The sequence below is a fragment of the Anopheles arabiensis genome, chromosome 2, assembly GCF_016920715.1.
Source record: "Anopheles arabiensis isolate DONGOLA chromosome 2, AaraD3, whole genome shotgun sequence".
Classification (NCBI taxonomy): Eukaryota; Metazoa; Arthropoda; class Insecta; order Diptera; family Culicidae; genus Anopheles; species Anopheles arabiensis.
Window position 1 is genome coordinate 90,188,090 of NC_053517.1, and position 22,994 is coordinate 90,211,083.

Below are 22,994 nucleotides of genomic sequence, written 5' to 3' on the forward strand. Positions count from 1 at the left end.
CTTAACTTGCCACTCACGTTGGCAAAACAACTTCCCTCCCTTAAGCAGGGATTTAAGCGGAGAAAGTTTAAATTCGTTTTGAAGAAAATGTAAGTAACACCGTGCAAACATAGACACACGGCAAAATGTGCACAGCAAAAACTTTTCCAGCCCGTTCGTATGAACAGCTCCGAAATCAAAGTACAAGAAGGCAACATCAACAGGGCGAACGAACAGCAACAAAGACAACAACAAAAACACAGCACCAACTACTGCAACCATTGGGCAAATCGTGTGTCCGGTTCATCTGTGGTTGGCCGCCGGTCTAGCACTTTGCGAAAGGGATTTTCCTTCCCGCTGAAGGAAAATCCTTAAAAGCAACCACCGGAGCTGATCAAAGTAAATGCGGCGGAAGCTCAGCCCTTCCCTACATTCTTCCCCGACTTCAACTGGGTCGGTACGTGTGTGTCCCGTTGGCGAACCGTAGGTCGAAAGCGAGCAATTGTGAACAAATAACCGATTGAGCTGTTTCACATGGCCGATTTAAGCGGCGAGCATAAAACAAGCCCCATATCACACACAGCAAAACAGCACAAATTGTTCGACCAATCGACCACAGTTTTTTTTTCTTTCTTTTTCTAAAATCCCAATCCTATTCGTTACACGCGTTACACACGTACACAGAGGGGCAGCTTTGTGTCAGCAGCGTCCACTGGCAGCATTTATTACTCGGTATGATTTATTGGATTAAAAAGAAATAAATTATAAAATAGAATTCGATTTGATGCTGTGTGCACGGCCGTGCTGCTCGTGCTCGTGATGCTTACAGTGGTGACCGTTGTAGTGTGTGTGGAGGGCTCGATAATCCTTGAGCTTCGCTCGCAACAAACGGGAGCGCTCTATTAAATCCGTATTATTTGGAAATTATCTTCTGCAGGGCGCATAAATTGGAATGGATTGCATTGCAACGCCGCGATCGTGATTTATGATACATTAATCGCTCGTAAGGCTATATACATTTCATTCTTTCGAGTTGATATTTCTATGCAACAAGTGTACTTGTAGAGCTGAAACAAAAATGCATTCCTTTTCGTGTAGGTGAATCATACACTATTTTTTATATGTTTTTAGTTTTTATTCTCTCTTATTGTAACACTCGTTCAAATTCATCTCCTCGTGCAGCCCTAAACGGGTCGTCGCGCGGGGGAAAGGAATGCCTGTACAAAAAGGGATTATTTTTTTCGCACATCCCAGCAACACGGCTACCGAACCGCAACAGGGTCAACAGCAAATCGATACAAAAATCCCACAAAACATCCTGGGCACCGGACTGCACGAGAATCTAACCGAGGATTGGAAAATATTATTATGTGCAATGTGCCCATTGCGCTGCACGAATGCAGACCCCCCGAAAACATGACTTTTATGAAGCTTTGAACAATTGGTGAAGCTTTTGTAGGAGGTGAAGGAGGAGGAAAAAGAGTGTGAAGTGAATGCAGCTACCGCTCGGTTGTTTCCGGATTTGATAATAATTCGCATTTTGGGAATGTTTCTTTTTGTTGGTGCGCAGCTCGCCAGGTTCGCATTTTTTTGGGACACTCGAGCTAACGAGTTATATTTTTGCCAACATATTTTGAATATTAGAAGCTTTTTTTTTCTCAATTCAATTCTGTTTCAGCTGGGCCAAATTTATTTTCTGCTGCAAATCTGTACCCAGTTTTTGTTCCAATGTCGATTGCATTTGCTACATCCGTCCTCAAACTGAACACGCTGCAAGAGTTTAAAGTTGGATAGGCTTTCACGGAAACAAAACAATAAAAAAAGCTGCACGATGCGAATTTACGTTTGCTTAAAATTCTACGCATTGATCCGTTTGCCGGGTGGCCGGGCTTCCTTTTATTTGTAATCCGGACTAAAATTACGTGCCATTGCGACACTGACTAATGTCTACCGAAATTGAGGGAGGAGTACGAAATTGGTACAACGACCCATCTGCTAGAGCCGTATCCCCTAGCGATCGTCGAAATAATCAAAACCTCTCTCTCTCACTGGTCGATTTAACTCGGTGAATCTTTACAGTACGTTGTAGTAATGGTGTAATGTGTAATGTATAGGTACAAATATACGTATATAAAAACTCCCTTCTCCTTTCTCAAGCAAGGATCACCCCATAATACACACTTAAAAAGACTCTTATGTAAAGGTATTGCTGCTCTGAACATCTTCCGTGGTGCGGCACCCGTCCGGGGCCCGTCTATTATTGCTCGTTACGGAAACGCTTCAGCTCCTGCATGATGTTCTGCAGCAGCGGGGCCGTCGACAGTTCCGTCGACTGAAGAACACTTTGCGGTGCGGTAATGCGTGTCACCTCCAGTGCGCCACCGACCGATGGTCCCGATGGGGTGTGAAACGGGCCCGCACTCGTCGGCCGTACCAGCGGTGAATGGGTGCCACTGCTCCACGCTCCACCACGGGTAGTGCCCGGCGTGGGCGAAACCGGATGCTCCACTGCCAGTCCCTGCTGGTTCCTACGTACCGGGGCGGCCGTCACCGGGCGTATGGTGGCCGAAGACGAGCGGGATGTTTCTCTGTGCGGGGCAAAATGATCGAGATGAGAAAGAAGCGTTGAGTGAGAACGTGCCAGAAGTTGCTGCCATCGAATCTACCTTACAACGACAGCTGATTTACCACGATTTTCCACCGGGCGTATAACGCCCGGCAGCGGGATCGAGTTCTTCTGCTCTTCCTCCCGTTCCGGTTCATCGGTGTACAGCTGGATGGCACCCTCCAGGAGGCCCTCGAAGCGATTCCGCGTCACCACTGGGTCGCGCATGGGGCTAGCGATCTCTGAAGAGTATACTTGAGCTTGAAATGTGGATTAGGCACATAGGAGAAGCTCTACTTACCGTCCATCTCCTTCTTGTGCATCTGCCATACGATCGGGCCCACCACGCCCGGATCGGCCCCATCACTCTGCGTTCGGGTTAGGTGAACTTCCGTGTCGGTGTTGTACTGACTAGTGGCAGCTGTGTCCGGCCCGGTCGACTTCATACCCTCCGCATACACGTCCGACTGGTCCAGATGGGTCATGGTAACAGGTTCCAGCACGCGGCTCAGCGGCTCCGGCACAAAGCATCTGCAACAGACAAACGCTCCCTGTTAGCCGATACGACGGTATGAATGTTTTCTCCATGAAAGCCCTGGGACAAACCTGGGGAAACTCTTCACCGACGCCATGCTCAGGTACGACCCGATGCTGCCGGAATCGACCGACACGCCACCACCGCCACCGCACTGCTCCAGCACGCGGATCTTGTCCCGGTTCAGTGCCTCCACCGGCAGGCCCGGCCCATCGCCACCGTACCCTACCAGCGGTTTGCGCCGCAGGTAGTGCTTCAGTATCACGTCCGTGTTGAACGTTTCGGTGTGACCGTACGGGGGGCCGCCCGGCACCAGCTTCGGTTCGCGATCGTCGTACGCCGACCGATCGCTCGGACTAGCGCTGCTGGCGGTGGTCGTCGTCAGTGGACTGCGTGGCGGCACCGGCACCGTCCCGCCACCCTCGAACGATCCGACCCGATTCTCGCCCAGATACTTCCGGCGCCGCTTGTTCGACTCCTTCTTCGGCTTCTGCACCGAGGCGTACACGTTCTCGGGCCCACCGTGCACGGGCAGCAGCGATTGCAGGTGGAACTGTTTCTGCAGCTTGTTGCTCAGATTGACGGACTTTTCGTCCAGCAGTTCGTGGCGCTGAACTTGCAGCTGCTGGAGCTGCTGCTGCTGTTGATGGTGGTGATGATGATGATGGTGGTGATGGTGCTTCTGCTTGCGCTTCGGATAGTACACGGACGAGTCGGACGAATAGCTCGAGGACGAGGAGGTGGGCCGCGTCATCGGTGGCAGCGGGAAGTGGATCGTTGGCGAAGGTTTCTGCCCAATCAGGCTAACGTTGGCGGACGGATCGCGCGTGTACGGTGACGGATGGCGACTGCTGCCACTTTCGCCCGTCTTCAGCGCATTCAACTCCTCGCTGATCGTGCCCGGCATTACGAGCGCTTGCGTTGATTCCAGCCTAAAAACGTAAAACGCCCAACCATAAGTAGCCATTAGAAATTAAGATAAAAAAAAGTACTCCGAACAACAACTAGCACCCTTTCACTCACTTCTTCAGTTCACCGATGTGCTTCCGTTTGCCACGCGCCAGCAGAAACAGCCCCACGCACAGCACTAGGAGCAGCAGGGCCGCCACACACGACACCACGACCAGGCTCGGGTTTTGGCCGATCAACGCTATCACGTTACCACTGCCGTTCTGCGTCGACGGTATCAACGGTGTCGCCTGCGGTTCCTTCAGATACGCTGCAACGGGTGCACGAGTACCAAGTGGGGTTAGTTAGCAAGAGTATTTAGGGACGCGCGGACACGTTCCGCTCACCACACAAAACCACGACAAACGAGTACTTGCGGTTCCAGGCTTGTGTGCGCTGCGAACACCCGTGCTCGTGCGTGGTTATGTAGCAATGCAGGTCAGTTTGTTTCGGGTTGTGATATACGTACGGTCTGCCTTGAGGTACACCATCGTCTCCAGCACGTGCTCCATTTCGTCCTGCGACATTAGCTTCATGTCTTCGGCGGCCGTCGTCGCGAGTACGGGCAGGCCGCCCACAAACACGGAGTAGATGATTTCCGTTTGGTTCAGTGTGTTACTAGGGAGAGCGTATTTGGAGCATTGAACATTAGCACTAGACATCTTCAGAAAACTCTGCACAACGCTTAAAACCCCATTTTCCCCTGTATATTTTGAGCATTCATTTCAGTGCGTTAAACGTTTGCAGTAGACAACTTCTCAACAGAAATTGGTTCAATTGCACCAACAACTTTACAACAAGAACAACAAAAAACCCAACAATTACCCAAATTACCCACAACGAAAACCTACACTCCAATGCACACGGTATGTATAAGTGTACTTAAACATCTCTTCCCAGCCCAGCAATATATCCCTCGTGATGTCCTCGTGGACTCAAAACGCACCAGCGCAAACACTTCACCAGTGCCCCCGGAACAGGACGACAAAAACAAAGCCCTCCAGAGCGGGATCAAAAGCATATTTTTCGGTTTCACCCGACTCTCCGCCCGATTCGCAAATAGGTTGGTTCATCCCGTTCGCCCCTATTAGTGACTGGCCCCACACACTGCTTCCCGCCCCACCCGAAACGGTCACCGCAAGAGTACGCACTTACTTCGTCGTATCCGGTGCGCCCACCACCCGGCGTTGGCTCTTGGAGCGGTTGTTGTTTGCCCGCCCGGCGTCATCCATCGACAATCGATCCTCCTCCCGCAAGTGGGTGGTATTGTGTATCAGGATCCGCACCTTGCGCCGGCCCGTCGAGTATGCATCCTTGTCGTGATTGCGCCTAACCATCGTCCGGTCGGGCGGTGGTCCTTCTCCACCACCATCGGCAGCAGCACCACCGGCCAGCGTACTGGAACGATTACCCAAACATACATACAGACACACAAACACACATATGTACAGAAACATAATGCTACATGGTACACATGAAAGAACACGGAAGCCATTTGTTCAAATATCGAGCGCAAATCGCTTCGCAGCAGAGGGATGCGCCAACCGCGCGCACGCTCTTCAGCTTTAGGTTAGGTGGTTTCGTTTTTGAAGCTTTGTTTTCAACTCGATTTTCCTCTTTCTCTCTCTCTCTCTCTCTCTCTCTCTCTCTCTGTCTTTCTCTCTCTCTCTCTGTATCTCTCTCTCTCTCGCTCTTTTCCCGTATTTGTGAACGGACCGGGAGGCTTGTTTTGAATTTTTCGACATCAAGTGTACCCAGCAGCAGCAGGGCCACCATCATACCCACTCGAGGATAAGCGAAGTGCAATTGGAACATGGAACAGCTCGTGCAGCACACAAACACACGCAAAGCATGGAGAGAGAGCAAACAAAAAAGCAGCCCAGAAAACACAAAAGAAAGCAGGACATATGGCAAACAATAGAACCGGGAAACTAGAAACTCGGCAGGACTGGGGACACAGGGATGATTGGATCGCGCGCTCTTAAACCCGTAACATACCGTAACTGTTCTTCGGACTCTTCACCGCCGTTGCTGTCACCGGCTGCGCTGCCACTGCCTGGCTCCTTTTCCGCCTGGTCCATCGGGCTGGTCGGATCGTTTCCACCGATGATTTCCACTACGGGCGGTACGGGCAGCACCTCGCTCCCTCGGGGCTGTTCCTCCAGCCGCACCATCCGGACCGTATCTCTTTTGTGCACGGTTTTGCGCTGCCGGTTCCGTCGCCTGTGCCGCCCTGCACCACGTTCGTACGCAATGACGTTTCCATTCAGCAGCATCCGCCCGGCGGAAGGTGGCTCCGGTTTTGGCCCAGCAGCAGCAGCAGCAGCCTTTTGTTGTTGCGCTGCTGCTAAGCCTCGGTGGATTCCGTCCCGCTCGGGCAATACTGCACGCTTGGTACGGTGGCCCAGCAGCAGCAGCTCACCGTCTTCCCCGGCCATCGATTGCTGCTCGAGTGTATTGTTGTTCTGATAATGCTGCTGCTGGTTGTTGTTGGTGCTTCCGTTAATACCGAGATGTAATGCCTGTTGCCTGCTCGAAAGTAGGTAGAAGGAAGGAAAACAGAAGCTACTCAATGCACGAGCTAAGGGGGCAAATCTTCCCCGGTTGGTCTCCTTACCTGGCGAATGCAACCCGATACAGCTTGGCCAGTTTGCTCTCGAGTGCCGGATAGTCGGGCCGACCGTACAGGCCCCCGATGACGGTCATCAGCCAGAAGCGTCGGTCCGTGGGCGTTACGTTGTCCACGGTATGACCGTAGACGTCCACCTCGTCCCCGTCGCTCGGCAGGTGGTCAATGCCGTCGCCCCGATCGCCTCCCGGCGGACAGTCAAAGATGCACAGATCGTCGTACCCGCCCTGGCCATCGTTGCGATCGATGTAGACGGTGGCCACAACCGTGGCCGTCTTGATGATTGCGTCCTCACTGATTGGGAACCGCTCGAACGGGCTCAGGACCGAGCTCGGCCCATCACCGGACCCAGTCCAGAAGAAGTCTCGAATGTCCTGGTCGGTGGCCTGCAGATAGTTCCCGATGATGTAGCCATCTGGTGGAGAACGGGGAAAGCATCCGTCAAGCGGTGATTAGTGGTTAAAGTTAAGGCAAATTCTTCACTCCATTGTTGTACAATTGATTCGTCATTCTGGGTTGCAAAATAAACCTTTTTTTTGCTGTTTCTAGGGCCAACTACGAACAAAACAAACTCATAAAATAGCCATTTACATCCTGTTTACTTGCGATCCATCGTCCCGGGAGATAACCCCCAAAAAAAAAGAAATCACGTCAAATTGCTCTCGTGAGCATACTTCAATGTGGGCGGTGGGAGGAAAAAAACACCCTTGCATGATTTATTGCTCCCGAGCAATTGGAAATCGAATCAAAATAATATTAATGCATAAAGACATGAACAACAACCATACACACCGAGGTCTTAGCGTCTCGGGGAAAAAACAAGATTTATGCGATTGTGCGTAGCCTTAGACAGTTTGGTGGTTGAAGAGTGTTTTGCCCGAACCCGTCGCTGCTCCGTCCACAGCCTTGAAGCCCCATCAAGCAAACCATCCGCAATCCGATAAACTAGAGCATCTTGTCCCGGACTAACCGGGCCGAGGTTCGCGCTAAACATATTGCTTACAACAGCAGCAAATAATACACAAAACAAAGTCCCCCAACCAGCCGTGCGAAGAAGAACCGCAAGTCCTGCCCGCGTACGTACAGTGTGCTGGGGGAGTTTATGGGAAAGTTTTCCGCTTAGTTCGCGCAGTCAAAAATGCCTCCTCTTGCGCGTTCTCCCCACGCGTTTCCTACTTTTTGCAGAAGCAGCGCGAAAAACTCCACCAAAGGTTCGTGGATTTCTGGCGGTCGTGCAAAGTGGGGGAATGGGAGATTTGCCCTGATCCATATCCGGATGCCAGCTGCTGCTGCCGGTTGGTGCTGCCTCAGCCGTCCCGGGGACTTTCACCGGAAATTGAACGCACCCAACCGACGGAGCGGGACCGACCTAAAGTGGGCGTGGAAACCTAAAAGTTTGCCGTACGCGCAAGTTATGAGGAATTGCTTTGGTTTTCGCGGACCGTTCCCGCTCCATCTCTCACCACTCCGCTCCATTCCTTTCCCATTGCAGGCAACTAACCGTCGTGAAGTCGATGGTAAGTAAGCACGCAGACAGCGCACCAGGTCCACTGTGTATGGGGCCGGTATCAATTTACTTCCGCCTTTACACGGTTATCGATTCAACAAACATAACCTGATTGGAGGCCTGCACCATGGGGCAACCAAGAGGGGAAGGCACCATCGACAGTCGAACGAAACAAACCGGGGTCGGTTACTTCGGTAACATTGACTCATCGGTAGTTCCGTTTTCGGCACAGTTGTTCCTGTGTTGTACCCACTCGTGCCAGAAAAAGGGGGGAGGTGGGTTAGGGGGCAGAAGAAGCTTCATAATTTTGCCTCTATCTTGATTAAACGAGTCATAGTTACGGCTGAATGAGCATCAGCAACAGTATAGATACACACACACACACAATCGATCAACAATTTAGATACAAGCAATCGGTGGTAAGTTATCGAAACTCCTGATCATCTAATACTTGTTTCTCATTACGTTCTACAACGCATCGTATTGGTAATTCATATAATCATTTGTAGTGCATTATTCCATTAGTGAATTGTAATGGGGAAGCATCAAAAGTTTGTTCTTCCATTTCAATACAACTTATGAATGTAGTAAAACTAAGCATACTATCATGAATTACCGGATGCTATGATTTTGAATATGAAATCTCCCTCGCTTGGTTTTTTTTCCAATGCTTGTGAAGACAAATTCAATTGTATGATTGTCTTTTGTGAATCAAATGGCTGTACAAACTCATCTAATGGAAAATATCATGGACAAATGTCAGAGTTTCATTGATCTGTCATGTTCACGAACAACAAATAGATTCATCCTGATGATTGGCTCTTAAGACATCATCAATTGGAATTACCAATGCTTGAAATGTCTAATTACATGGTTAGTAATGAAGTCATGTTACTATACAAATAAAGGCACAGGCTTTTTCTATACGCCTCGAAAATATTTCCAGAGATATTTAAACATGTTTTTTATACTTCAGTAGGGATCACAAAACTAAGGCCAACGGACCAACGCTGGCTCCGAAGTTTGGAATGTGCCAATTCTTCCAAAAAAGCAAGTAAAATAATTCATTTTCACCAAATTTTAATCAACTTTTATGAGTTTACATTGCAAGGCATAAATAAATATGTTTAATATACAGTTAGGCTGCAATGCCTGTGTTGCCTTGACAATTTCAAGAAATGAAGGACTTCATTTTCAATGTCATTGAAATGTCAACGTCTCGTTCAGGAATAACAGTATTCTTAGAAGATGTACGATCAACTTCGAATGCCACCTAAGGATGATGATGGCAAAAAATGTCATTACCATAGGATCAAAGATAATCCTCTCTATTGCTACGCACAGAGTCTTCTCCAGATGTGTTTTTAGAATAACGTTATCTAATTATCGAAAGGATTCAAATGCTTTCTTATTGTCCAGGAATACCATTAAGAACATTTTCAAATAAAATACACCAACATATCGCCCAAACGATGTTCACTCACTCAAAATTGGAATGCCATCCTCGATGTAACAGCTGTCTAGAAATTGATTGCTACTTCCCTATGCCAGATTCATCGAAACATAGTTAAACTTTGTTCTACGACCGCAATCCCAAAAATAATTTGTTCTTCGTTAACGATGCATCGATTCGTGGGTACTGTGCAAGCATCTTCTGTGAAAACACAACCCACAAAACCGAAAGCGATATTTTAGAACCTCCAGAACGCAGACTCAACGACGCACATTAGCACTCTGGACGGGGAGAGCAGCAACAAACATCTCTGACAGTAACAAGCGTTCGATACAAATCGTAGCCGTGGTTCCGAAAGCATAAATGCGGTCATCCCTTCCGGGGGCAATCAATCATCATGAGCAACGCATTTAGGCGCTGGGAAGCGGATCACAAATATCGTACAATCAGGCACGATAGGGCAAGGGGTATGTGTGTGTGTATCCCATCCTGCCATCCCATCCAACACTTTATTCCTACGCAAGCGGAATCCTTATTCCCCACTTCCATTTAGAAGTTCCCCGGGGTTCTCCGGGACTGTTTCCGCTTAATGTCTTCGCCACGGATTCAATATCCGATTATGTTTTATTCTTGCCCCTGCCTGTTATTTCACTCTATATATATATCTCTCTCTCTCTCTCTTTAGCGATCCTCATCACCAATCGACCGATGAAAATTCTATTGGCATTATATTTATTTTACACACACTCACGCATAGACCGTTCCCGCGGCCCTACTTCACAATCCCTTTCTACATGATTGCGTCCAATCCGGTGTAGATATTTCACTGGGCGGTAAAACGACGCACCCGATCGACGTGGGATGGACAGACTTGCTCAAGGATGGAGCTCCGTTAAATGGCAGCGGCCGGTTATATGGCCCGCAAAACGCTTAGTTTATTTCCGCTAAATTAATAATTCCCTTTTCTGTCGAAATATCAATCTTTGCTGGTGCCGCTGCTGCTAACGGAACGGCATTAAACTGTATGCCGAGAAGGCTTACGCGTGGCCCAGAATGAAGGATGAGGGTGAACGAAGGCGGAAAGCGTAGATAAAAAAACAGCCGATCCCTGACAAAGTACACTTAAAATTTATCATCACCAACCTCCACAGCCGCCACGGACACGAGCAGCGGACGCAGCGGAGTTGATGGATTTTCCGGCCAGCCGACCAGGACACACTCATGCGTAAATGATGATGGACTTTGGCGACATTGGCACTGGTAGGAGAGACACCGGCTTAGGGCGCGAAACAGCAGTAGACGACCGTCGCGCAGGACCGCCCCCTACCCCAGTCCATCAAGCCCAGTAATAAAACACTTATCTTGGATTAAAATCGAACGATCGATTGAATTTGCACTGTGTGTGAGAGTGTTTCGCGCGTACGGCGCAAAGAACACGGCACAAAAGCTTCCACTTTCAATGACGCATCCACACACGACGCGTCACCAAATTGACTTCCATCACAATTTTCATCAATCGTGCGACTGGCCCGCTCGCCCGACCGAGCACTCCAGGGCCGGGGCGGAATGGCCGCGAGAACTTCGCATTTCCTATCCGGTATCTCATAATTCTTCGCCGGGCCGAAAATTCAATCGCTTTTAAATACCCGCACACTGCTGCGTTCCCAGTGCCGAATCAGAAACCAAACGGAATGAGCACACCCCGACATTGGTGCGGGATGCGGGTGGTGGTGGTGAAGAAAAGCGCTTCCAAACCTTCCCGATCGATTGATCGACGGGACGGATGTGTCGATAAATTTAACGTTGATTGTGTGGGAGCGTCCACCGTTTGGCTCGCGCTTTTTATTTGCCGCTTCTGCCACCTTTGCCGGAGATTTGGCGGAGCTTTTTTCGGTCACACTTTTTTTCCTTCCACACATACACACACACACATACAAATAGACGGAGGCAGTGAACAGTTGGCACATTGCCCAAAATCGAATCTACCGCTCGAATATTTGCCCCGGAGATCCAGTTCCTTCCCTGCAGGTAAGTGTGATTTAAGTGTCGCCCAATAAAATCCATCATCCCGGAGCGTCATCATCGTCCTGCTGTCCTGCAGCGTAAAGCATGTGTGTTTGTGTGTGTACGGTGGGAAAGCTTCCTGTTCCTGGCAGTACGCGGAACTGCCACACCGAAAATCGATCACTGGCTCGCCAGCGCACCAGTGTATCGCCCGCGTATCGATATCAAATCGGCATCACTCATCACCTGGTGACGGGGTTTTGGTTTTGAGCCTTCGGACCAGTATCGCTGACAATCACTTCCCTGGTACCGCCTGGCATCCACCTGCTACCGGGCCAACGATCGTCCCGCGGCCAGTTTTGTGATTGTGAAAAGTACACGTTTACAGTGAATCGAAACCTGGCCATTCTTCGCTACCATATCGTGCCCCAAATGGTGCCAATGATGTGCTATACCACCCGCGCGGTCAGCGCCAAAAAGTTGTCGTCGCCGGGTGCGCGTGTATCGCGAGCATCGAGCGCGGATTAATATCCGTTGCCGGGGGCCCGCTCATCAAAATTAGATCAACGCTCGTTGAATCGAAATTTGTCAATAGACTCCGGAACGGTCGCGGGCCGGCCCTTCACCTCTTCGCCGAAACCGATGCTGTGTGCCACACCAAACCGCTTCAAACATGCAGTGCAGTGCCGGGAGAAACACACACACACACAGGAAGTGACTAAAATGCCACCTTCCCAAAATCCTTTCACGTCGTCTGTTGCTCGGGGGGGCGGTGACTTTGCAACAGCTGGTCGGACGTTTCCATGACACGCGGCGCGCCAGACTGTGGCGAACACTCGTGGCCGCTCCGTGCCGGGCCACGTGCTACACTACAGGGCAGATCGCTTTATAATGGTTCATAATAATCGCTCAAGTGTATTTTGATCCGTGAGCATGAGTTCTCCGCCCCACGGTAGCAGTCTGAAATGGCGCTCTAAAAGTGGGGATTTCACTGAATGGAAGGGAGAAGATGGGAATGAACTAAATGTTAGGGCTGACTGGTACAGTTGTGATTTTGTTCTACCGTGCTGCATATTGGTGCAGCGTGACTTCATTAACGTTGGTATAGCGTTCAGAAAAATTGGACCTTTTGAACAATCTAAAATCATGTACCAAAGCTGAAGAGAGCCTTATTTCAGTTGACCAACCTGTTGCTTCATTCCTTCCCTTGCAATCCTATATTTTATCACACATAATTGTTAAACTTCGCGCTGAAGGGTTTGACATTAAGACGATCGTGTAGAAGTCAGTCCGGTTGTAAATTATGAGTTAGTTCTAAAAATTCATAAATTTCGTTTCCTTTCTTTATTATGTAACTCTTAGCTATTGCATTAAATGATCCATTTCAAAGAAAAGTTAGGGGATCCAGATAGATTCATTCACGTTTGCTGCACTTGCAGTTGCAATCGAAGCATACATCGAAGCAAGAAATTGTTTAAACCTATGTGTAGACGGTATGACCGCATTATCAACATCGCACGATAAATGTCAAAATAGCATCGTGATGCAATGCTCCAACAATTTTAAAGCGATCTTGATCTGCGGCAAATACAGGCTTGTGTGCCACAATATTGACAGATTACAATGGATATTGCGCGCATACCTACTACCAGTCTACTCGACAAAGACGCCATTCATTTGCCAAACATGGATTGTCAGTGCCAGTCAGTGGTGGATTAACACGAGTGGAGGCCCCAAGTGGTCACACAAATGTACGCCTTTCTGTTGTGTCGAGTGAACAGTTGCATAGAAAATTCTAAACCAGAGAAGGATTGAGAAGGAAATTTACTGATGAGCAATAGCTGGTTTCTTTTTCTCGGGACCCCTTGTGACTTTGGGGAAACACGCGGTCGCTTAGTTTGCGTACTGCTTAATTGGGCCCTTTTGCCAGTGAAAACTTATAATATTTCTTCCATTCAAAAATCTTTACAAAAAAAAATCATCCACCATTTGCGTGTCAAGCAACAGACCCCATTTTATGTAAACAAACATCGATTTACAATAAACAGTCAACACGTAAATTTTAAATAAGGGGAATAAGACAATCAATGCTATGTGTATATTAATATATTCAATTAAGCACATGTCATTTACTCTTAAATAACGATTTTTGATGATTTCTTCAACGCATTGAAATTAGAATATGCCTTTGTTAAGCTTCAAAACACGCTGAACAAGAGTTTTTTTAGTACTTTGAATCCAGCTTATTTATCGCAATTAATGTTTTACAATCATAAATAATAGAATGATTGATGCCTGCAAAAAATAAGAAATTAAAATACTACTAGTACTAGTTAAATCCACTTCTTTTTGGCACCAAGAATAAGTTAATGAAGTTGATAAAAATGGCATAAAACGTAACAGAACAAATCTTGCAACAAATAACAAAATATGAAACAAAAATAGCCAAAAACAATTACTCTCCCACCGCAATTAGCTAGCGCTCGCCGAAACAGCTCCAAACAGCCAAATTCCAGCCCACCTCAAACGACTGCTTACAGTCCATCACATTATTTAGCTTCACCGCATGTTGGCTTGTTAGTTTCAATAAAAGCCCCTGCTATAAAGTGACCGAACGAGCCATCAAACAGTTGACGCCATTTCCTTGCTGCTGCGGGCATCAAAAAACAAAAAAGCCAGCCATCCGAACCGATTCTAGTGCAAACCACATTCTACCCATTGCACTGACACGTTAGGTAAGTGATGTCCAAAAAATGCAAAACAGGCACAAAAACACACCGATATAAAGCTTCGTGCCAACAAAAAACATAAAAAACGCTTTTTGCAAATGAAAGCGCATTTCGGTACAGACCTCCCGGTGGGGGGACACATTGTTCGATTATTGTTATACATCTCCTCCACTGTTTCAACGTCCCAAACCGCTGGAGAGCTCCACCAGTTAGATGGGGCGAATGCCGCGCAGAATAGAACAACAGCAAAATCTGCTGCTAAAAATCAGACCACTAAAAAGTCACATGAGCATCATTAGCCGTTAGCAGTAATGGGACCGACAACCATCCATCGGAACGTCACCGACAGGGGAGTCCCGAGCCTCCAGAGAGCGATCATCATCATCATCATCATCTGATGCTGCTGCTGCTGCTGTTTGTGCCGCAGTCAGCCCACCATCAACAAAACAGCATCAGTGACATCGACGACCAAGCTCCATCGTCCAAGCCACAATTCAATTCCCGTATCATAATAATGCCTCTCGGTCGCCTTCCCACCCGGCATGCCCTCCCTTGCATACAAATGATGCTTCGGAAGAGATCGCACGGGAGAGATACGCACCCTCCATCCTCACAGACACACGACCGCGTTGGAAAACACTAATGTTAACCCCGGTGCGACATCAACCGTGAACTGCGTCCAGCAGCACCGTACTGCGCTGTGTCCGTTCTCCCTAGTCCACCATTTTTCGGTGGAAAATAGATTTGCTGTTAATTTATTTCTCGTGACTCCACCATGGCGATGGTACCTACCCCAAACACATTCCCCCAAACATAAACACACACACGCACAGACACAAACATACTAAATGCGATTGTTTCGGAAGCGATTTTCTCTCCAGTTCCGTCCCTCTCCGGATCCGTTGTCGGAACTCCAAGACCGATGGGCTTTTTATGTGCGGAAAATTATTACTTTATTCCCGCCGGTGCTTCATGCTTTCGAGAGGGAAATTTGCTAAATCTGAGTGTATGTATGTGTGCATGAGTGTGTATGCCTATGCGTGTCTATGCTTTGCTGCACAAAATGATTAGCGTTTTGAAGTGTTCTCGGGGACAACTGTTGAGCCGCTCTGCTGGCTGTGCTGTTGAGTGAAAATTTGAATTTTTGGTTTTAGTTCGATATAGAGACTTTTTTTTGTGGAAATTGATGTCATGCCTTGTCAGCTCCCATTTCTTTTTTTGCGAAATGTCTACTGTTCTTCATAAATATCTGTAAAGCTTATCAATCAACTTTTAAACCTCAAGATATATTTTTACACCAAATACATTTGTCGGCTTTTTGCACTTTGTCATCTTTTACGTCGATGATCTTCTGTGGTTCTAACCTCTATTATAATCTAAAAGACATGGTTTCAGCTGAAGTGTTACACAATCAAATAGAACCATACTAAGCTAGATAGATATTTTGCCAATCAGTACTTTGGAGTAAAACATCCTATTTCATCATACAATTAAGTTTAACGTTGTAGTGAGTCAAAATCCAAAGGTTTCAAAACATCGCACGAAGTTCATCGAAATGACAGAGATTGGTGATGATTTTCTTTATACATCTATTAAAAACTTCAAAAACAGTAAAAAAAACCACTAAAACAAATCTTTACCGAATTTAATGATCAAAATGTTTTTCAAATCTGTTTTTCAAAGTTATAGAACTGAACAAAATATTATCAATAACATAATTTTCAAAGTAAACCAATTCGATACTCCAGTAATAAGTGAGCCTAAGTTAGCTGGTCTCAAATATTTCAATGCTTATTATACGCCCAAACATACACCAAATTATTAGAAATAAAAATCGTTAAAATTCTATTTAATTCCTCGTACTAAATGAATTTTAATGAACAAAAAGATCATCATTTGTAACTCAATCTTTACTAAAATCTGTTAGTTGCTCATTCTTAATTCAACTAAAATGGATTCTCCTAAAAGACTGTAATGATCAACAGCCAAAATGGATCATTACTTAAATACAATCAAACTTTTTTAATATAAAAAAAATCTTCACAGCCAATATAAACTTACTCACTATGAAAAAAAGTATTCCAGCAAAGCTATTCAAATAATGTGCAGCAGCAGAAACGAAATGACACAGCTGCTAAATTATGAAAACATTAAATGTAGATGTTTTGCATTCTATAACCCTCCAATAGTCAACCGCGCTGGCAGAGAGGCAGAGGCTTATCTTTCGCAATCACAATTGCGACCTTCAACAACAATGCGCTCACGGCAAAAACGAACCCGTACACCAATACACCCAGCGTATGTGTGTTTGTCCTAGTCTAGCCCTGCGTTTGGTCAAATAATTGAATTCCACCCAGCAGCAGCATCAGCAGCAAGCGGCCAAACCCGGCCGAAACCCCTCCCGCAACAATAATTCTGCTACATCAACGAGGCAAACGATTAATTTCCAATCATTGGCAGTTAAGCATGCCAGCATCTATAACGCTCATTTTCAAACTCCGAACCATCCATTCACGCTCGTCGCACTCGGCAGCAGCACTCGGCATTCGGCGCGTCCGTCGTTCGCATTTGCCACGCGAAATGGTGCAAATAGATCACCGCAAATGTCGCACAGCATCTATACACCACCACCAACAGCTACAACCCGTGCCTATGCTGCTGATGCTGCTGTGGTGACCAAGCGACCAATTCCATTCGTTCCAGTCGGCCGGCCCCGGAAGCACATCACCGGGCCACCGTAAACCCCATGGTCGTGGCCAGTTACGGTTACCAGCCGGGCACCATTTGCACGCGCTCCAAACCGGGTCGGTGGATTAATCGTAACCGTCCGCCGCTCCGGCGCAACGACCGACGCGAGTAATCAAGGCTAGTGAACAGAGCGCTACTGCTCAGCGAGGCTAGGCCACTCATGAGCCGCACTTTGTGCCGGCACGATGGAACCACCGTCGAGCGGGATGCCATATTTGCATATATTCAATATATCACCCGACCTCGACTAAGCTGAAATGAAATTAGAGGGATGAGCCCGCCGAGTACGGTAGACGCATTATTTCGGCTTGGGAAAACACGACCGGTGGGCCACCGTGGGCATCGTACCGGAACCGAAACCCAACAGCACCGCCGAATTCGATTCCACCAGAAGGAAACTTTTGATTTAAGAAGAGCAATCCCCTAGCAACTCCCCTGGGAGTTCTCTCGCTCCCTGTCCGCTCAACTGCTGATTCCAGGCATGGTGGGAAACATTCGCGACCTTTTTCACCTTTTGCAACGTCGATGGGAGGCGTACAGGCAGGGTTCGGTATCGGTTACCCGTGCCCTGGAAATGTGTCGCCATTTGCGCACGAACGCAATCCATTACCGGCGCGGGTGTGTTTTTTTCCACTCCGCCCTGCATCTCTGCATCCCCTCGTCGGTCGACCGAAGTTCGTGGGGATAAAATCGGTTCAGCTATCTCGGCGGAAGACGACGAACGGGTCCTAAAATCTATTTTCCCTACCATTGATTCATTTGCAATCCTGTTGGGTTTTGTTTGTGTCACTGCCTACATTCCAGCCCATCTCCCTTTCCCGTCAGGCAAGCTGGATCCATGAACTTGATCTAGCTTCTTGTTTGTTTTATTTTCCAAGGGATCGTCGTTGGGCTATAGGAAAATTCGGAAAAAAAACATATTTCTTACCCATTCTCTGGAGCTAGGCAAATTTCCGTGCCCCAAACAACCCGATTTTTATTCCCAGCCAGCCCTCCTGGTGCACACGCTTTATGTCGCTTATTTATGGTGCGTTGTAACAAAACTCATTTTTATACGGCTCATCCACCTTTGCCGGTTTGGCGCGAAGAGCCAGAGAGCAACAACAACAACAAAAAACAACCCGGTAGATCTCTAATGGTTCCCGTGGGAGGATACGGAGGGTGGGAAAGGTTCTTCGATTCTTTGATATTTCGAACCGAAGTTTTGCCTATTGATTCCACCTCCACCTCCATCTATCCCGTGTTGTGTAGGGTAATTTGGTAGCTAGGCAGGGAAAACAAAATAGCCACCATCCCTGCTCCTTCCACAGTCCACGAGCCAGCCCCACGTTTTGTAGCTTCTGCATGTGCCGTGCGTGCTGGGCCGTGTCGCTGTCAGTTCCTGGCCGATTCTAGATTCATGGAGTAGCTTTTTAACAGCGGCAGAGGGTTGGACCCATCCTGAGAAGGGAAGTTTCTTAAGCAACAAACCGAATGACTAATGCTTCTTTTGGGCTGGGGAATGGGCTGTATGAAAAGTTGTGACAATCTGTTACGTCTCGGCAAGGGGTGGAGGTTTGTGAGCTCATTCAGGTAGGTATAACGCAACGGGACTATTATTAAATTCGATGAGTAGTTTCGGGCTGATGAAACTTTCACAGAAATAGACAAATGGTGGTCGTTTTTTTGGGTCAAGTTGTAACAAAATAATATTATTATCATCGATCATGGAGGTCGAGTTTCTTTCTGAATTTCGATCCAGCGTTTTTAAATGTTGCTATCAAAGGATGAGTGAAAATTTAAGACCAACTGGATGACAGAACTTTTTCTACTACATCAATTATCCGCAGTACGCGATACTCGATATACGCGAATTCGCAGTACGCGATTGCTCTAAATTTGACAGCTCCATGTGTATTTTGCAAATATTTTAATATTTTGAAATATGTTATGCTCTTTTTGAGTTACCTTAATGTTCTTTTTGCATTTTGCATTAAATTTGTGCAAAAGATACCTATTTTACAACAAAAAACTTTAATGCAAAACTCTGTGGCGATATTTTTCAACCCTCGAACTGGTAGTGTAAACTATTTTTCCATACAAATCCGCTATACGCGAAAACTCGAGATACGCTATTGCGCTCGGTCCCGTACGATAGCGTATATCGGATAATGACTGTATTAGCCTTCATGAGGTTGATGACTGCATTCCTCAGCAATACTTTTGAAACATTGTCTTTTGAAGAAAATGTGATTGGTACTGTGCAATCGCAGCTTATCTCTACAACTGGAAAAAATGTTTGTATTAAAACATCATCCGCTAACAACTATCCATGCTACACCTCTAGCATCTGGTGAGTCGTCAATGGGAACATCATATCAGCTGAGTAGATCATAACATTTTACAGTATTTATAATTTATAAAATAATTAACATTTTACAGTTAATTTATAATTCCCCAAACGTAATCCTAGGATTTGAACGTTCAGTTTTTGAAACTCTACACAAGCAAACAAACAAAAGTCAACGCAACACAACAAAAGTCAACGCAACAGAAAGAATAAGGAACACGTTACAGGGTGATGAAAAGTGAGATAAATTCTCTAATATATATTCTAATTCAACATCTCCAAACTATACTATAATAAGGATCTATTAGAATCAGAACCGTGGTTATATCTTACAAGCTTAACATACCTTATGTACCTTATGAAGCAATGTCTTAGAAGCCCAACATACCTTATGAAGCTTATATACCAAGACATAATAAGACACCAAAACTATTTACTTTCTAACTTCTAATTATACCATGCAGCTTGTGCAGCACACAGACGTTTTGTAATAACAAAAAACTTACAATTGCATTAATTCAAACAATATCAGACAAACGTGGACATTTGCTATGTTAATAAAGCGTAATATCTTTGACTTGATTGATGCAAAATATGAATCCTTGGATTTCTAATAATCCAAACGGAAAACATCCAATTTATCAAGATGGATCCAACTGTCGCACACAACAGCAATCATTCAACGGAAAAATGCTCTTTCCCACGAACCCCAACTACTAACCATGTACACAATTAGTCCTAAACAGTGCAGCACATTCCAAAAATATTACGCTCCATTTTCCTCTGCCAGCGCTATCATCATGCACCACCACATCCCCATTGTGCTCCGTAACTTCAGCGAAGGTGTCCGCACGGCACAAAGAACCTTTGTCGCAGATCCATCCCATCTCTGCGTGATCTAGGCACGGCAAACCAAAAAAAAAAAAAGAACTGCAAGCGAACAAAAGCGTACCTTCAAAAATGCTCTCGCCATTCGTTAATAGAAGAAAACGGAGCGAACTCATTTTTCCCCAAAGCCCTCATGCAACGGTGTCGGTCGCCGGGTGCAGCTGCTGCTGCCCGTCCGTTGCAGCCAAGCAGCGGCAGTCCGATGATTTGCACAAGCTGCAGCGGTGTAGCAGCTGCCACTACACGGGCCACTCCGTGACGGTGCAACTGGGCCTCTGCACCGTCTCGGACAACGCTTAATTCAATTAAGTTGTTGTTTTGCAAGCGTAATTAAGTTGTTTTGCTTTGGCGCAGGGTGCCCTGTACGAACGCAGGACGAGGGCTAGCTTCTTTCATTCTTACTGTAGCATCCGGGTTTTCCTCCGGAACAGCACGCCGGACTGCTGCATCCAGTGTCATCCGCACTGTCATCCGTTTATTTGCAAAAAGATGCTACAAGAAATGGCACACCATTTCCCGCGATGCACGCGAGACCAACGGCAACAAAAACGAAACGATCCCGCTCGCCCCTCTTGAGGTCGTTAGTCACGTTGGCGTTTGCTTACGAGGTCCCGGCGTTGCTTCCAATAGCGCCCAGGAGCTCCGGCCCCAATAATGCACCCTGATTTACGGACGGACGAGTCCGTCCCCGGGTTCGTCCAAGCATTTCAATTATCTTTGTCAATCAATCAGTCGCTCGTGTTGTTGTGTTTTTTTTTATTATTTTGTTTTCAGTGTGGGAGATTGAAACCGATGCTGAGAAAAGGAAAAATAGAACCCTTCTCCCGCCTTGAAGCATCTCCCCGATTGTAACCGGGGGGCAGTCCGGGGTTAATGGAACCGAAACCGAGCAGCGGGATGGGCTCCGATCAAGCATCAGCAAACGGTCGTGGGTTGGAGAACGCAAAAAAGGGCACACACCACCACACCGGCAAACATTACCATTTCTCGGAAGGAAGTGACCGTAAAATTGCATTCCCTTTTTCAATCCTTCAACCCGTTGGGTGTCGGATCGGGAGCACTACTTCCCGCAGGGCGCGGAAGGAACGCGTCGCGTCGGCGATAAAACAACAAAAAAGGAGTACAGTACCCCACTTCCGGGGGATTGCTTCTGCCGGAAGCTGTACTTGCAGCCGAATTGCAGCCAAGCAAGAAAGCCAAGCGGAACTGGGAAAAATTACCTCTATTCTCGAACAGATGCGGATCACTGCTATATCCTTGGGCCGGGAGTGCCACCAGACACAGCAGCAGCTGAAGCAACCAACCGCCAGCGAGCAGCACCCGCGCCAGGTAACGAAAATTGCACTTCATTATTTCTGTTTGCTTTCCTCATCAATCCGCTGGGCAGCATTCGGCGACGGCACGAGCAAAGGCACGGAACGATGCCGCTTTACTGCGCGTTTGATCCGGGCGCGTGGCGTTTTCGCGTATATGCACACCTTCGGACAGCTAATCGCTGCCGTTTTCGCATCGACGGCATTGACTAACGCCGAGCGTCATTGGCAATCTTTGCTCTGCTCAATCACCCGCCCGGTGATGCACGTTTGCTAATATCAACTGCTCAGACGCTCCTTTTTTGCAAACACAACACACTTCTCGGATAAACACATGCGCGTCAAACAAATCAAACAGAGTTGAAGGTTGTTGTTTTTTGTTTTTGCTCAATTTGCTCTTTTCCGTATCAAGAGCGAGTTCCGTACACCGACAAGTCTTTGGCGGACTTTTGTTTACACTTGTGTATCCCTTTCCTTGGGCTTACTTCAAAAGATTGAATGCTGTTTGAACGCCACGCACGATCAGCACCACTGGTGTCACTGTACGGAACGGCAAGAATCTAATTAAAAGGTCACCTTTTCGCTCAGTTGTATAGCCCTTCAAACCGAACCGAATAGCCATCTTTTTCAGCACAACTACACAAACAAACCATCGCACTGTCACTTACGGCATCGCACTGTCAACGCGGTAGCAACCTTCCATTTTTTCCCCGAAAGCTTTCTAATGAACGTAAACACAGTTTGTGCACTGTTTGAACACTCGCAAGTTAAATAATCTTACGTGATTTGAAACGCTGTACGAGAACTACACACAAATGGTTATTCTTGTGAAATACATCCAAATTTCGTGTATCATTCCATCGTAAACACACTGATCCGACGACACCCGTGGAGTTCACGCTCAATTTCACAGAGGTGTGGAGTCTAGTCGAAGACCCACTGCACCGCAGTACCGTACCGGGGAGCGCTTCCGAAGTGACTGCGTTTTTGGCCAATGCCCAATTTCACCTGTTCCCCCTGTTTGGGGGGAAGTGCCACACACAAATACACACACACAAACCCACCCAAACGTATCTTGCTAGTTTTTCTTTAGAGTTTCCACTAACTGATACGCCTGTGTGAGTGCCTTCGAATTGTTTGAACGTATGTGTATTTTTTGTTATTCGTTCTTGTTTAATTCCATTGTTGTCATGGAAACCGCGCCCGCCCTTTTAGAACTTTGCGTCACCTGATGGTGCGGGGAAGCGAGGGGCGAGTGAAACGGGTGGCTAGGGGGTCTTCTTTGCCCCTGCGTACCAGGGGCAGAGTTTAATGGACCTCACAGCGA

At 47.1% G+C, this 22,994-nt stretch overlaps 1 protein-coding gene across 4 annotated transcripts; it reads right to left on the reverse strand.

The window, feature by feature from the left end:
- Window positions 1-742: 742 nt before the first annotated feature.
- LOC120896436 lies at window positions 743-22,994 on the reverse strand. Of its 4 annotated transcripts, XM_040300562.1 has the most exons (11): window positions 22,449-22,993; window positions 21,575-22,207; window positions 6,685-7,111; window positions 6,066-6,596; window positions 5,223-5,465; window positions 4,537-4,685; window positions 4,143-4,338; window positions 3,191-4,051; window positions 2,886-3,115; window positions 2,646-2,838; window positions 743-2,567 (listed from the first exon to the last, which is right to left on the reverse strand). In XM_040300562.1, the coding sequence occupies exons 2-11, from the start codon at window positions 21,702-21,704 to the stop codon at window positions 2,237-2,239; spliced, it is 3,291 nt and encodes a 1,096-aa protein (XP_040156496.1). In that variant the 5' UTR covers window positions 21,705-22,207; window positions 22,449-22,993; the 3' UTR covers window positions 743-2,236. The 4 variants fall into 4 exon arrangements, with proteins under 4 accessions (XP_040156496.1, XP_040156495.1, XP_040156497.1 ...); XM_040300561.1 differs by having other exon boundaries at window positions 21,575-22,993; XM_040300563.1 differs by having other exon boundaries at window positions 746-2,567; window positions 2,646-2,826; window positions 21,575-22,990.